General features: G+C 43.2%; 1 protein-coding gene across 1 annotated transcript; it reads right to left on the bottom strand.

The window, feature by feature from the left end:
* Positions 1-360: 360 nt before the first annotated feature.
* On the bottom strand, positions 361-14,884 carry trpc1 (transient receptor potential cation channel, subfamily C, member 1). Its single transcript, XM_071516930.1, has 13 exons — positions 14,719-14,884; positions 13,644-13,798; positions 13,388-13,489; positions 12,805-13,007; positions 11,643-11,774; positions 11,203-11,398; positions 9,429-9,765; positions 6,993-7,132; positions 6,238-6,387; positions 2,299-2,483; positions 1,825-2,026; positions 1,210-1,404; positions 361-668 (listed from the first exon to the last, which is right to left on the bottom strand). The coding sequence occupies exons 1-13, from the start codon at positions 14,882-14,884 to the stop codon at positions 441-443; spliced, it is 2,391 nt and encodes a 796-aa protein (XP_071373031.1). The 3' UTR covers positions 361-440.
* Between the last annotated feature and the right edge of the window lie 2,339 nt (positions 14,885-17,223).

Here is a 17,223-nt window from a genome sequence, read left to right as displayed (position 1 = left end):
TGGACCACTGGGCTTAAACAGTTGGTTGGGTTTTGTTTTTCAGACCCATGTGGAAAAACATCAATTTCCAGGGAGAGAAATATACAAATAACTGCAAATCTCCAATGCAGCATTTAGTATTCAGCAAAATCAGCTCTTTCTTGCATCAAGGCAATAGCCACAGGAGGCCAAATTCTTCATAAATCTTTATTAGTCTTTTTGTTGAAAAGAATTACATTTTTTACAAAACAAGTTGAATAGCTGAATAATACTTAGGGGGCCTGAGGCTGGAGGCTTTGGTGCAGAATATATATTTTCCTAGTTCCAGGTTTAAAAGTCGCCTCTGTGACTCAGAGAGCAAAGTTTTTTAAACATGCTCGGGTCGAACGTTATCCCAGATAAATGAGAAGCAGAGGTTTTGTCAACGGGAGGGGGGAAAGAGGGAGGGAAGGCTGAGTCTTTTAGCTCCTCGGGTAGAACATGGCGTACTTGGAGGTCCGGAACCCCAGCAGGTCCCGCATCTCATTGCGAAACTTGGAGAGGTCCTGGCGCAGGTCGTTGAGGTTCTCCACCGTGGCCTGGTCTGTGCTCTGCATCTTCTGCCGCGTGGAGGTCAGGTAGCGGTGGACCAGACAACACATGATCTTCTGATAGTTCTCATCACGCTTCTGCTTCAGGTTCTTCCACTCCTGGATGGAGAAGGACAAGGAAAGGGTTCAGATCCATAGCAAGGTACTGCGCACTGGACAAAGCACAGATGCCTGTTTGTTTAAGATTAGGGCAAAACAATTTAATTTATACATTACAAATACATTTAATACCCAGAAATCAAGTAACACAATCAGTAAACTGCACACAGTGTGCTCATGTTTAAAAACCCGGTCTGTCTGTGATTTTATAACAAAGGATGCCAAAGGGAGGAGAAAGGCAAAAGATCCAATGTTGCTGAGTCCAACTTTATCTGGACGGAGCGCTGCCTCACTGCTGTTTAGGAGACAGTTTGTACTTTGCTCTTATGATTCATCACTTCTTAGGGGTGGAGAACTGTCCATATCCAACACCAGGATTTAATTTGGGCAAATCTACAGCATCTCAATTAGTAGGGATGGGATGCTCTTCTATTGCAGCCCCACTTTGTGATTTAGGCTGATAAGACGGGTGTATTTCTTATAAAAACCTTGCCTAGTGCAGCTTTAGGTTCTGATATTAAACTGAATCTCTCTCTCTCACCTTGAGGCTGTTCTGTCTCTTCACCTTGCCGGTTGAGGTGTGTGAACAGATCCATTTGCTCATGCTGGTCACCAAGTAGCAGACAGTCTTTGGAGAGGGGAGGATATTGAACGGTGGTGGCATAGTACACTTGTCATCAAAGTAGCTCAGCCACAGTTTGGCCCGAGCAAACTTCCACTCCTTATCCTCGTGATTCTGCAGAATACCAAGAGGCAACAGGAACATTGAGAAATGCTGTGATTTGGAATACAGGAATGTGATAATGAACTTACTCACATTGTACACCCTTTATAGAGGAATTTTATGAATGCAAAAAAACATTGTATTCTTGTGAAACCGTCCTTGAGGGGACAGACGTTTTGGACAATGAGTTGTTTTACTTAGCATAATCAAAATCAAACGGTTGTTCAAAAGAAGCAGGAAATGTGCAGATCAGAGTCAAAAGAAACAATGGTATAACATCTGTATAACATTTCATGTTGAACTCAGAAAAGCAAATCTGACAGTAAATGAAAGCACTTTCAATACCAAATTGGACTCAAATTACCCTTGACTGCATTCAGAACACCAAAATAATTAACTGTATTCTGCGCCACTTAAGTCGTTAACACTTACAGCAATTTGTCTGAAGCTTTTATGGAGCATAGCCACCAGCAGCTTGGTCAGGACGATAACCACCACAATGTTGTAGGTGCCTACGATCATGGCACCCACAAATGAGCGCAGGTCCTCTGTGTAGCTGATGCGGGTGACAAACAGTGCGATGTGTGCCAGGGAGAAGATGTACCAGAACAGGGCATAGCAGGTCCCCATAAACCTGTAAGAGGGAAGAAGTTGGCAGCTGTCAGTGGCCATTTGGGCTGCATGTCTGACAAGTAATTTCACAGATAGATCATAAATCAGAAGAACTGTCAGGACGCAGTAACAGCTGTGTTTATACAGTCCAGTACATATATATATATATACATATATGTGTATATACTATATAAATATATATATATATATATTCTCTGACATCTCTCAACATGCACTCTGAACATTCATCATCGTCATCGCTGTCCAAAATGATAGACTGAGGTTGGCCCATACGTGTGGAATGCGTCATTGCTCTGTTGCTGGCAGAAGATGCCCTCGCAGTCCTTGGGTGGATTCTTGTCTGGGTCTTTCTTGTCCTTGCCATAGAGCTGGGTGAGTCCGATAGTGAAGGAGAATAACACCAGCAGGAAGAGGCCCAAAAACTTCCCAAACTCCTGCAGCATCTGGCCCATAGAGATCTGGGGAGAGATCAATAAGGGCTCATGAAACCTGCGCTGCTCCGCTCTAATCAACTAGGTCCGTATTGATGTGGAGTTCTTTCATCCTAAGAAAGCTTCTGGGGAAAATATAATTTAGGCATATTCTGAATAGTTTTAATAGTTTTCTACCAGCAATCCTCTTTAAAGAGCCAGGAAGTTTGGATGGAACAAACAAATTGCGCAGGGGGAAATAAACTCAGGGGATAGCTAGTGCGTTTATCTCTGCCCAGTACATCAAGCTCTCAGATTGTTATTTTTAGGAGGCAAATCACATCTGCCTGTGAGTCATCCATCTGAATATTCGATTCTGTACAAGGGTGGAAGTAACAACTACATCTACTCTTGTTAAGTAGCTTCTTTGTGTGAGTAGCTTTTTGAAGTCTGTTTTGAAGTCAGTAGTTTTATTTTGACTTAGGCTAAGTTTTGTTCTACCTCACTACATTTTCACTTGCCTCCATTACATTTTGTAGATTCTCCATAAGCATTGCACCAGAAACTGGATAATTGTAAATTACATCTGCATAAAACCTGTGCAAGCATGAGGAGGAAATGTTAAGTTATCTAACCTGACATTATGTAAAATTTTGATAGCAGCTTAGTTAATTAGCTGTTTTTTTTGTCACAGGTTGAATAAAGACATGAATTTCAGTGTATTTTAGGACACTCAACATAGACTAAAACAGTCTGTCCTTTTTACATTGCATGGGAAAGATCATAGCCTACAGTATGAATCAATGTCCGTTTTTTAAAGTAACTCAGTAACTTAGTATATTTTAAATGAGCTCAGTAAAACTTTAGCTAGGAGTATACTGTGACTCTCCACTGTAAGCAAATGAATGTGCTCAAAATGTTTTCTTCCCTCATGTTCTTGTTTAGCAGTAATCACTGGTTAAGTGGAAAAAACAACCTATTCTGGTCATTGGAGCGTTCCCACCCTACCTGAGGAAAGACAGACAAACATGGAGGAAGCCAGAGAGAAGGCAAGAAGACAGAGAAAGTGTTCTTGGTTCAGCAGCCATCCCACTATTAATAGACCAGAGTGGCTTATCTGTTTACTAAGACCTAGAGATGCTCAAACCAAGGTCAGAACACACACACACACAAACTCACACATACCCACCCCTGCAACATACCCCCCCCGCCACACAGACACACACAGACACACACACACACACACACACACACGCACACAGTGTCCAGTGTGAGGGATGACCACGCTCCCTGCTCCTCAAGGTGAATGGCGACTGGGGTGTTTGCGCTGAAACCCATGCCAGCTTGTTTGGGGAGAGAGGCTAGTCTATTAGCGTGATTCATTCTCTTGTCATGTCTAAATCCCCCCAGTGTATTCCTCTGCCGCTTCAGAGATGTCTGATTTAGGAGCTGAGGGTGTTCCCTGCTTGCCCAGCCTGACAGGTAGCCACTTAGTTACTGTACAAACAGAGCAGGAATGTAGTGGGTCAGGAGCTCTTAACCCTGACTGGAGGGGGGGGGGCTGATGCAGTTGGGGAGTGATGGTACCACAAATGCGCGTACGTACACACACACACACATGCATCCCAGTGTGCCACTGGCTATGGTACATTACCCCTGTGTCAGTGAGGTTAGGTCTGGGCCATAAGTGAGCTCATTCTGTACACACTGGTGATAATAGCCACACACACACACTCACACACACTTTCAGTCACTCTTTCCAACCTCAGCAGGGGGTACTAACCAATAGAAGAGTGAGTTGGCTTCTCCAGGAAGGATGGAATAATCAGAGAAGCGTTCATTACTGCAACCCACATACTGACTCACTGTCTGTGTGTGTGTGTGTGTTTGTGCATGCGGGTGCATGGACGTGTATGAGTGCAAGTGCACTGCATGCTCACATATCACAAGAGTGTGGAAATGTGTGTGGGCGCGTGTGCATTAGTACGGAGGTGTGTCTGCCATGTGAGTGTGAGTGTGGCCACGAGTACACAGCCACATCTATTTCCAAAGCTAATAATTTTTCCATCCGGCCAAGCCAGACAGTGATGTCACAGAGTGAGCGAGTGAGGGGAGAGAGAGGGGGAGACAGAAAGAGAGAGAAAGAGAGAGGGAGAGGGTGTGTGTGTGTGTGGGGCGGGGGCGTAAGAAGGTAACTAAAAAACATTCGCTAACAACCTACAGGATAGTCACGCTGTTTAATAATCCGACCGCAAACAGCTCTTCACCATAATGACAGGAAGGCATCCCTCGGAGTGGAGTGACCTCACCGCATACCTGAAGACTGCTTTATGTAATAAAAGTCACATACTCCAAACAGAGGAAATATGAAAGTGTAAGGACTGCCAGCCAAATGGCAGCCGTCGGATAGCTGGCAAGCGTTAAGATCTCCCTCTGCCAGCTGGACAGGCTGTACATAACGACGGGCTCGTTTTCCTGATGCGATAAAAAGGGACACCTATGGCACTGAGATTGCCGAGGAATCCGAGTAGAATATTCAAACCAGACTTTTGGCCAAGCCTGGAGGACAGAGGGAGACGGAAAAACAATGGCAGACTGAGAGACATAAACACACACAGACACATGCTCGCACACTAAACACTTTCTCTCTCAAGACTGTTGACTTGAGAGAGAGACTGATTGACAGACAGACAGAGAGAGCAGCTATGGGGCTTTAGGCTCTGGCATGGCCTACATGGTCTTACTTTATCTTCACTATTCAAACGGCTCCCATTTGCTTTTTTAATTTCTGCTTATTGTTTCCTGAGGAAAAATCATAGATGACAAAAATCAACAAACCTCCATATAAATTGGTTACAGCCAGATTGTCTCATTAGCCCATGAGACAGGGGATAGACTGGATAGTACAATGGCATGCATGTAGTTAAGTTGTGTATTAAACAAGATGTCAATTAAATTTAATAAGGGATACAGGATTATAAAAAATATAGACAAGAATGTTCCCATACACACGCACATGCAAACCAACTTTATTCCTCTGCAGCCATCACTAAATTTGCTGGTAAGATAGCCATAGATCAGGCTTGCTGTTTGTGGCAGTTTGCAATAGAAATCAGTCTGGGAAGCGGCGACAGTGTGTTGTGGGCGTATAGTCAGTCAGCTTCTCCAGCTTTAAATAAGCAGTCTCTAAGCTGAAGATACCTCCAGAAATCAACTTTGTGTAAACTGAAGGCTCCCATTCATTTTGGTGATGAAACGATGATTGCGGTACGGTGATGAATATGATGGCTGAGCTGCTAAGCGTTATGACGTCGTGTTCGGTTGATTAGGAGCATGCTACCGCAGCAGAGCACATTCATCTAAGTGCCTCAGTTCACTGTGCTTATGCTTATGATGATGGTGATGACACTGCTTAGCACATCTGGTGTAATGTTTTGTGTATGTTTGTCCTTGAGTGTTCACAATTTACTAAGCGAGAGAGAGAGAGAGTGGGTAGTGTGTGTGTGTATGGGTGTGTGTGTGTGTGTGTGTGTGTGTGTGAATGACAGCCAAGGAAGAAGTCTTTTAAGCATAACATTAGCCATTTGCTGGATGCTTTCATCCAAAGTGCCTTACGGTACCATGAGTGCATATATGACCTAATTTCCCCACGGGAATCATTAAAGTCAATCATCTTATCTTGTATTTGGGGCCTAGGTGGACCAAACCCCGAACTCTGCCAATGTTAGTGCTGTGCTTTAACCACTGAGCTACAGAATCGCAGCCACTTCAGTGTGTGTGTCCCTCCCTGGCGCTGTCCTACCTGTAGTGGCCCCAGTATGGAGCTGGTGGTATACATGAAGAAGAGTCGCAGGTAACTGAGAACGTTGGCGAAGGCGAACAGCCCCTCAGCCACCAGGATGGGATGGAAGGCGTCCCAGTTCTTCCTCTCCGTGTCCTCCACATTCTTGAACTACAGGACAAACAAACACATTCATAGACACATCCACTTGACAGAGCTAAAACAGTTCACAGTATTTTCCAAATACCATCCAATACAATGATCAAGTGGCAAAAGAGGATTATTAAATGTTGTTGAAATAGTTCTGGATACTCTTTTTAGACAGAGTACAAATGAGGAGTAAGACAAACTAAGACATCAAAAAAGTGACACCTACTCTTTTGAAATGATAAAAACAAAGTATATCATTTTTTAAATATTAGATAAAAAGGTAAATAACAATTACAGACTGCTTCTTCTATGTATGAGATATTGATTGATTTGTTTCCCTACTAAATTGATATATAGTGTTTTGAAAATGTACTTTTCGAATCCAATGTTTTACTTGATCAGTTTGCAAACTTTCAGTTTATCAAACCTGCAGTAGAAACACACAAGTAGTTATTTATTTGTTAATTTGTTTTGCAAAGACTGTGAGTTTGGATGCAAATGTGATTTCTTTGCATTTCACATTTTAGCATTTTTTGGTTTGAGATCCTACATTTCTTTGCATTTTTTATTCTTGTACAATATTCTTTCCATAATCTATCTCCTAAGTGTGTATGGTGTGTAGATACCTTGCTGTGTGCCACTATCTTGAGGGCAAAGGTGGCGAGGTAAAGGGAGTTCATGACGAAGCTCAGCTGGTTTCTAGACTCTTCCAGAAAGTCCTCCAGCCCCTCGTACCACAGGCGCTTCACGTCCGACCACACCATCCCTGGGAGAGCAGGGATTTAACATCACCACACACACACACACACACACACACATACACACACACCATCAGAAGAGGCATTTCTCTAAACCCCGGATGGCGTCATTCCTAACATTTTACAGTCTCTTCCAGATTCAACAGTGTTGCAGTAAGTCATCCCACAGAGAGACCCAAGGGAAAACGCGTCAGTACGAGACACAGAAATGGAAGGATTAATATGCTGAATCTGTGTGAGCTGTGGGATTTAGAGGTGTGTAGAGTTTAAAGATGGGTATCTGTGTGTGGGTTTCCAGACAGAATTTTATCAATTCTAAATATAGTGGTAATAAAATTAAGTGTGAAAGCTTGACGCCCAGGAACAACGGAGCAGTCTTGACCTTGGATTGGACCTGGTTGGTCTGCTATTGGTCTTCCATGGTTTAAACTGATGGCAAGCAGAGGATTGACAGGCTTTGGGGCAGAAATGCTATCAGATATGGTCTCTGTTCTTAAAAGTCTCATTTGACCCCTAGTTTCACATGAGAATTATGTCGGTCTCTGAATAAGTTCCATTCATTTGGATTCTGGTTATTAGAAGCATGGGTTTTTACTATGGAAACACTGGATGCGAGTAACAATACAGTAATCAGAGACGCAGAGAGGTGCATTGAGACACAGACTGACTGACACACACACACACACACACACACACATGCATACACCCCAGCACACACACACACACACACACACACACACACACACACACACACACACACATACACAGCATCTGATTTCTCCATTAATGTGAGGCATCTGGCTCTGGGGAATAGCAGAATGGAGAGAACAGGAGAAAGACAAGGGGGGTGGGGTGGGGTGGGGTGGGGTGGGGGGGGGGGGGGGCGGCAAAGAGAGATGGAGCGTGGGAGAAAGACAGAACAATGGAAACTAAAAGGATGAAATGCTGCTGTTTGACTTGTGAGTGCTGTCTGTAGACACACATCTAGAGGCTTCACACTCTCAAAGCAGAAGCAACTCCCGTTCACATCCAGACAACATTTGCCCGAGGTCTTCTGAGATCTTACAAAGAGGGAGGAAAGCGGGCTGATCATTAGCAATCTTATACTTGTTATTGAACTTATCTCGGGTGCTTTGTTGATGCTGCAGGGACCTCGGAGCATGAAATCTGCACTACTGCATTACGGCGCGCAATGAAGCTGTCTTGGAATGAGACAGACTTTTGAAGAAAAGCTGGTGAAGTTTGCCAGAATCGATCGAGCTCTTTGATGTTTCAGTTTCGCGCTGCTTAAGGAATCTTTCCCCCTCTAGTGGGCTTTCTTGGTGTGTGGAAAAACCCATTACATTTCCATCTAATGACTCAGCTACTGAGCTCACTACTGCAATATACAGAATAAATTGCAAATTACCCCACAAGTATCTTCATAACAATGAATAATAGAAGTGAACTGTACCTACATCCTTTCATTACCTGTCAGGTACAGTTATTGGGATGATTTATCAACCGGTGATGCAAGCAATGAAACCTGGACCAACGGGCCGTGGCTGCGATGCTTTGTGTCTGGTGGAAAAGAGGAGGATGCTGCAACTGGGAGACAAATATCTCCGCTGAGAAGGCAGGGCCATTAAGGCGATTGAATGATCATGCTAATGGTTTCTTGGCAGAAGTGGAAGGCAGAGAGGCCGTACCCAAGAGACCCGGCCAGTCCATTCCTCACTGTCACTATCCAGCCTCATCCGAATAGATAGGGCTCATGTCTGTGTGTTTGTGTGTGAGTGTGGATGTGGATGTATGTTTGCATATATGTTCATACGTATGTGTGTTTGTGTGCGTTGAATCCACCGATAACAGTACACAGATGGGCCAGAGGGAAGCATGGAGAGGCTATGGTTCCTTTCTATAGAGTTCAATTAGAAGCAACACTGACAGATGCAATCCAGTCAAGCCAGGCTTTCAGTCCTATGGTATGAAAACAGCTGTTTGTCATGTTCTGCCTGATAGGATTATGGATACAGGATACTGGACTCTGGCCAGACAATAACAGGAATCTCTCATTCTCACTCTGATATGCAATGCATTATTATTCTATTAAATTCTAGTCTGTGGTGCTCTTATTTTATTTTTAGTTCCACGGTGTGATTAGGAGATAGATGGATAATGATTCAATTACAGAAATCAGACTCTCTGGCACTACAATATATACCATGGGAAGAACATACATGGTATTCTATCACACGCAGCATACATACATCGGTATTGTCTTTACTACGCAAAAGCTGAGCTGAGGTGAGGTGAAAAGCTGACCTATGATCCAGAGGATGAGCAGGTAGTCGATCATCTCCAGCGCGGGGCCCATGGTGTTTTTCTTGCCCTCATTGTAGACCAGCGAGTAGAGGTTGAGCAGCAGCAGGAAGGTGAAGTAGGAGGCGCTGTGGATGATGAACTTGACGAAGGGCGTGTGGATGATCTGGCCCACGCGGGAGCGCGGCACCAGCAGGTAGCAGACCGACAGCAGCGGCCAAAGCATCGCCACACTCAGCACGGTGGCCATCTTTAAGCATGTGTGTTTACGGCGGTAGCTGGCCGTCTCTCCGAACCACACTGTGTTGAGGAACTGCTGGCAGTTCGACTGGGCCACAAACTGTGGAGAAGGGAGAGGAGGGGGCATTGGGACAGGACAACAATGAGAACGTGAACGAGATATAAATTACAAGTTGAATTTACAAATTCATGTTGAGTTTTTTGTTTGTTGAATTTAGAATGAGTAAAATCAGTAGAAGCCGACCTGTATGAGTGCTTACTTTGATCTGTGGGAGTGCTATTTCCAATCATGTGACTATCAAGGAGCAGAACTTTTGCACACCTGTAGATCGACAGGTGCGTAGGAGAAGACCATGGGCCGACTGTAGCAGAACAAATGACTCCCACACACTGTCTACTTCACTTGCAATTAGAAAAGATTTATCATCAGGTTATTTTTTTAAAAATAACCTGATGAAGGTCTGTGTACCGAAACGTTGTTCCCAATAAATCTTTTCTAATTGCAAGTGAAGTAGACAGTGTGCGGGAGTCCTTTGTTAAATATTAAATAAAATAAAATATATTAAATATTAACCATATGGCATTGACCCTGTGACCTTAATATATGATTTATGTATATAGTTCCTGGTTTGAGTTCTTTCATTGTATGGTCTCTTGACACTGCACTCTGCACTTTTTGCACTTAATAAAATGCCTAAGAAACCTCTGACATCCTCAATTTTTGAAAGTGTACATGTTTCCTACTAATACATACTATTCAATTTATGATGTTAATGAATACACAATAAAAAAGGGTATGTCAGCAGTACAGTGATTTTTAGTGCTGTGGAATACAAAAAGCAAAACAAAGCCATTTAGTAACATTTCTACTTCTCTAAGAAGCTATTACTAAGCATGAGTTTTAGTGTGTCATATATTAGACTCACTCTCAATAGTTGACTCAAGTGCAACTATCATGTCTCCTCTGCAATAAAATCTACCATAAACACATGCAAGTAGCCAGAAGTAAACAGGACTCAGGAGTAAGTGGTTATCATTCTGATTTGCAGCCCTGAAAGCAGCCTTATTAGCCTTATTCCTCCAGTCAGTAAACAATGGCATGCTACTAGCCTCAGTGTGATATATGACGCAAACACTTCACACTGAGCCATCCCAGTTGTAAATCGCCCCACAGCTTCAAACATCCGGCCCTACTTTATCTTTGACTGCTATTGCCTGGAGGAAGTACTTTATCCTGCCAAACTCATATTTCCAAAGACAAGGACGTGCTGGAGCAGACGTGACGTCCAACATATTGCTTGAATTACAGTGAATAAAGGATAAAAGACAAAATTATCATTTTCTATCCAGTAATCTGTGGATATTTATCCAATCAAGACATGAAGTAATACATTTTAGGATATGGGTTAAAATAAATAATTGCCTGAACAAGCTGCACAACCCATCCATATCGCTGCTTAGCCTGCTAGTTCCAAACTGGCTGATGCTCTGGATCCTGCCAAATAACCATTAATATGGTATCCGCAGCCTCTCTAACCTCTTTTTGGTTGTACTTGATGGCCAGTTTCAGTCGACTGAGGTTCATGCGCTCCTCCAGTAGGCCCCTCTTGTCGACGTGATCCTCGCTGGAAGTGTGGTTGAGAATGACTTCTAGTTCTCTGGAGTTTCGAGCCTGGGCCAGCAAGTCCTTGGCAAACATCTTACACTGCTGAGCCAGCTCCTCATAGTCATTCCTGGAGCAAGGAAATTAGACACAATCAGAGCATTTGTTTTGCACAGGAAAGATTAGGATTCTTATCTGCTCCATACTATCGAGGATTCGATTTTTACGATGCAAGTGTGTGCGTGCGTGTACGTACATATGTTTGTGTGCATGTGACAAGCTTCTGTGTGTGTATGCCTGAGTGTTCGTACGCAGAGAGATGAGATAGACGTGCTATGACAGGATAGACACGCAGCAGCTGATAGCCATCGCACCTGAACTCCACCTCAACCAGGCTGAGCTCCTTGAGGTCTGCGCTCAGCTCAAAGGCCCTGAGTATGGGATCTTCCTCAGTCAGCATGATCAGGGAGGGGCTGGCCAGGCAGCGGTAGATGTCCAGGCGGAACCTGACCCAAAAAGATGAAGGGGGATGTAGAGGGGGAATGGGTGGTGAAAAGACGAGGGGGGAATGAAAGGTGATGTAAGGCAAAAAGGACAGAGGAGGTTATAAAATGATGGAAAAGATAGAGGTGTGCAAGACAAGAAAAAGGAAAACGGGGAAAGAGAAACAAACAAATGTTTCACAAAAATGCTAGCAATCTGTAAGCATTCAGCCCACTAGCTCTCCTGTTTGTTCCTGCTTAAAAGCTCCAGGCCCTTTGCAAGCCAGGCTGATTCATTTAGCTTAGTGCGTGGGAAGCTACACTGCCCTGCAGAGTGAATAAAAATGCCCAGTGGAGGAGATCAGCAAAACCTCATCTGTCAGTCCAAGATCTTATCAGAAAGAATCACTGCTTCGTGGAGGAAACTCTACTATATTTGCTGCTTTCCCTCATATCTGATTTGATTTCAGTCTAAATCCACTGACTATATGGAAAAATGAACATGCAATAGTTACTGGTAAACCAAGCAGTGGTTCTCTATCAGCTCGACTACTAACCAACCAACACTGCCAGGATTAGGAGTCCCACTGGAGCCACCCATGCTAACAGAGCATGCACTTGTAATACTGTAAATCACTTTGGTTAAGAGCATCCACAAAAAGGGCATGTGCAAGATACTAAATCATTTCTGTTCAGACAGTTGGGTGACACCAAGCTGACATTCATAACTGATGCTATCATCAAAACGATGCGCCACAGTGTCTCAAACGAACCTTTCCTACACACTTCACTTGACAGTCCAAGTGATTCATAGTTGTTTTTGAGCTCCTAGATACCAGAGCAAGGACCAAAAATGATTGTCACATGAAATAACACAAGCACCTTTTTGAAGAGGAAAGCGATGTAGGCCATTCAAAAGAAGATTCAGAGCAATGCTATTTTTTTCATTTAGGTCAATGGGAGCTTTATGGCAGCCCTCTGTGGAGAGCCGAACAAAATTACAAATGCTTTGTCCTGATGTCTCTGAATTCTCGTTCTCTGGAGCGGTCTGTACCTGGAGTGGCGTAGGCTGTCCTTCTTGTTCTTGGCGTTGCAGAGCGTGCACTCGCAGCCCACGGCATGGGGCCGGGGCAGAGAGATGTCCTGTTTCAGCAGCATGGTCAGGATCTCGTAGTTGTTCCTGTGGGCGGCCAGGATGACCGGAGCCACGTCCATGGTGGTAGAATACTCCGGGTTCTGAATCCGCTGCATCAGTTTCTGACACGGAGGGAAATATACTGATAAAGACTGACGCTGACATCATTCAAAGATTTATTTTTAAGGTCAAATCTGCATTATAAGTGGTTCAAAAAAAGGATTATCTGCACACTGGATTAGAGCTCCTTTCTTAATACTTTATGTAATGCAATGCAACCTTTCGACCTTAAGGTCTTTGTCGTGTTGGACTCTTATCCAGCACCTGGCCTAAATATAGGTTGGATGAGCACACCTCTACTATCCTTTTTTCAAATCTGAATTATACACAGTGAGAAAACTACTTAGCCTATATTTTAGTGAAATTAGTCTCTTCAATTTTGCATTTACAGTGTCTTTGTTTAAACTCAAAGGCTCATAAGCAATAAAGAAAGGAGACTAACAGCGATAGAGGGCTTGGAGGATCTCCTAGGCCGGTGGTTGAGGAGGATGTCCACAGCTCCCACCACCTCAGAGTCTATGGCCACCAACAAGGCATCTGTCGCCTACAAAGAAACAAACACATCATTTTAGAACCTATCAGACAGCAGATTACATGCAAAAAAGTATTGCATCTACGCACACAGCACCAGGAAACTGAAACAACAGTGAAAACACTGAAATAGCCATGTCTTTGTGTATTAGTTCTGAGTTTCCTACCTGGCAGCCATGCTCCAGGAGAAGCTGGAGGATGTCCAGGTTCTCGTTCTCGATGGAGATGGTGATGGCGTCTCTGCCCAGCACGTCCACACAGTTGATGTTGAGCTCACCATGTCGCTTCTCCTCCAGCAGCTTCTTCACCATGTAGTAGTCACCTGAGAACCACGGCATGGACAAACTCAGCTGTTAAGCAACAGATTGTGAACGCAACTGGAACTTCTGCTAAAATTCTTGCAGAGGCAGGCCAATAAAAACAATGAAGTATTATATGTGGACGGAGTCACACAGACACAGACACAGTCATGAGACACACACTCTCCACTCCAGCAATCCTCTAAATCTCAGCCACGTATAACAATAACATCTCCCTCAAAGGACAATTCCTGTTGCTGAGCCATGTTTAGGGAGACTTTATATGGTCACGGTGGCCTCTGCACCTAAACTTACTTCTCCCTGTTCAATGTTCTCAACTTCTCAATGAAATATTCTCTTCCCACTGGGCTGGATAAGAATGCCAGGGTCTCTTTCCTATTGTACACTTATATTTTGTTTATATCTGGAGTATCGCCTAAAGTTTCCCTTCAGTTTGTTAGCTCTACTTTTCAAAGCCTTGTCAAAATTCAGGGAAGCAGGCAGAAAAACTTTGAGAAGAGCAGAGGTTCAACTAAATATATCTTAACCCTGTGGGCAAATTTCCAGAGTACATGTAGGCAGCTGTGCGAGGTATTCACTGGAAAAAATGTGGTATGACTGTGCTGCTGGCTTGCTATAATGACTCTGCTGAAAATCTATCAGTCTACAAGTCATGATGCATATAGATTACATACAGGCCTATTGACATTTGACAGCATGCATCAGGAATATGCTACAAAAGTGACAAACAATTACAGCTAGTATCTGGGGCATCTGATTCTCCTAATTCCACCAATGGCATGATCTTTTCCATATTCTTCAATACAGTAGGACAACTACAGACAACAGTTTGGACATATGTTATTGACATAACTGGAAATAAAATAGGGGAATGCATTTTGCTGGGGAAAAAAAAGAAAGCCAAACAACAACAACAACAAACCTTTCTCACAAGCCAACAAGAAGAGCTTCTCGTCCAGCGTAGTTTCCTCCTTCACCTCTCTCACGTCTTTCAAGGCCATAAATTTATCCGGAGAGGACGCGTCCGTGCCCTGGTACAGAGCTGCCATTACGACGGAGAGCGAGTACGGCAAAACACTGATGTGCATCCCACTAGAAACCAGCGACCATTTACACAAGAAAGCCCGTCATATGGGATGACATTAGAGGAAACCGTTTTTTAATCAGCGTCTGGCAGCGCAGCAGCAGCTTTTAAAGCGTCGTCATGAGACAAAACCAATGTCATGAAGTCTTGTTATTGCCGTCGCATCTCTGCCGCGTATGTCTCCGCGCTTCTTCTTTAGCCTTTGCGTATTAAATTACCTTACTCGTTAGGTTTATCAGGAGTAAATGCAATCAAGCAAAAAGAGATAATCTCCCTCGGCGTGTTTACATGCACCATTTTCTTGCATCGCAGGTTCCTGGGGGTGCTTTGGTCCTGATGCTGCTGACGAGGCTCTTACTGCGCATGTTTGCTTCTCCACCTGCTCGCTCATTTCGCAGGCGCAAAGGCCTCGGTGCTTCACAATTACATAAGAGTACTGTTTTGTGCATCTTTGCACTGGCAATCTCAGTGGTAAGCTACTGTGCGGTGTTGGGCAGAGCATTCTCCATACTGCAATAACAGGCTACATCTTGCATACACTTGCTTCAAAATATACAAAAATTGGCCAAAATGTGTGTGTACATGTACATTAGAGTCATTTTTTGTATATTTTGAACCCTGAAAATGCATTTTACCTGTGTTGACAACATATATCTGCAAGTGCATCCAAAATATATTATTTATGAATGCATTTGTGGGTCATTTTTTGTATATTTTGAAGCATTTCTCTAAACATATTCTGAAGTATGCTATGTGAAATTTATTTTCTGCAGTATGATTCAATGCAGTCTGTACAGCTACAGCACATCGCCCACATGTAGCCTATTCATACGAATGTGATGTTCTAAACAAAAGAGCAGAAAAAAGAATATTGCAATAATTATCTGCTGTATATACAGGGTTGTGTGTGTGTTAGTGGACAGGCTACTTCTTGCACATAATTTAAAGGCACGTACTTGGATATGCATGTGTGAAAATGCATAGGGGAAAATGGAGAGAGAGGGAGAGAGGGAGAGAAAGAGAGATCTGGGTCTGTACATAGTCAAATAGGCTACGAGGAGACTCATATGGGAGATATACATGACTACAGCGCTGTTGACTACATTATTACAGATCCAGATCCAATGCATATCAGAGCCTTCACAGTCAGTCCATTAACACCCTCTCAAACCACAGCAGAATCACCATCTGTTTAAAACGCTCAAGCAATATTCACAGAGGGATGGAGCCCAGTAACCTACACTTGAAATCACCCCTACAAGTGGACTACAAAAAGCAAATACAATTATGAGAGAGCAACTAACTGTGCAATTCAAAATATGTTGGACCACTATTTGAGTAAAATCTACCATCCCAGTAAGGAAGGTGATAACATGGCTAATATTTTTTTGACAAAGTGGCATTCCTATCCAATCTGAAACAAAAACAACAAAATCTTATAAAAAAGCAAATAGTAAAAAGTGGTTTGATTTGGACTGTAAACATTTTAGAAAAAGGGTTAGAAACACAGGGAGCCAGACAACCAAGATGTATGCCTTCAGTACTGGGAGGTATCGATATACAATCAAAACTAAAAGGAAAATTATGTTAGACATCAGCTGAGTGTCCTTTGAATCAAACAACTTCTGAAGTTATTGGAACCACACTCTGAAGAATTTGCCATCCAGCCCAGAAAAACATAATTAATCAGTTACAAAGTCTAGAAACAGCAATGAAAGATAATCAAGATCCACTGGACTTCCCAATTACAGCAAAAGATAAATAAAGAACAGATAAAATCCAGGCCCTGCAGCCAAGAAAGGCTGTTGGTGCAGATGGCCTCCCCAATGAAATGATTAAATATACTGACCGCAAGCTCAGGACAGCCATACTCTAAGCTATTTAATATGGTCCTGAGTGTGGGCTATTCCCCTGACACCTGGACCCAGGGACTAATCACACCAATCTTTAAAAATGGCCATAAATATGACCCAAACGACTACAGAGGCATATGTGTAAACAGCAACCTATAGAGAAGGCATGATGCTCTATCATCAACACAGACTTCAACTGTTTCTAGTGAAAATTAAATCCTGAGAAAAAGTCAAATTGGCTTTCTTCTAAACCGCACATCAGATCATATCTACACGCTCGACACATGTGAATCAAAACAAATCTGAATTTTCTCCTGTTTTGTTCATTTTGAGAGAGCATTTAAGTCAGTTTGGCATGAAGACCACTTGCTAAAAATATTGGAAAGTGGTATTGGAGGAAAACTTTCATAATCTGCAGTCAAAGTTGGAGCCAAAGGAACAAACTTATTCCTCCCAGGATCCCGGAGTCATGCAAGGTTGCAACCTCAGT

The sequence above is a fragment of the Centroberyx affinis genome, unplaced genomic scaffold (assembly GCF_046629955.1).
Source record: "Centroberyx affinis isolate AG114_WGS23_722 - 3 ecotype Tasmania unplaced genomic scaffold, CSIRO-AGI_Caff_v1 ptg000436l_1, whole genome shotgun sequence".
NCBI classification, from domain to species: domain Eukaryota; kingdom Metazoa; phylum Chordata; class Actinopteri; order Beryciformes; family Berycidae; genus Centroberyx; species Centroberyx affinis.
Note: the sequence above shows the minus strand (reverse complement) of the source record. Positions and strands in the feature narration are given on the sequence as shown.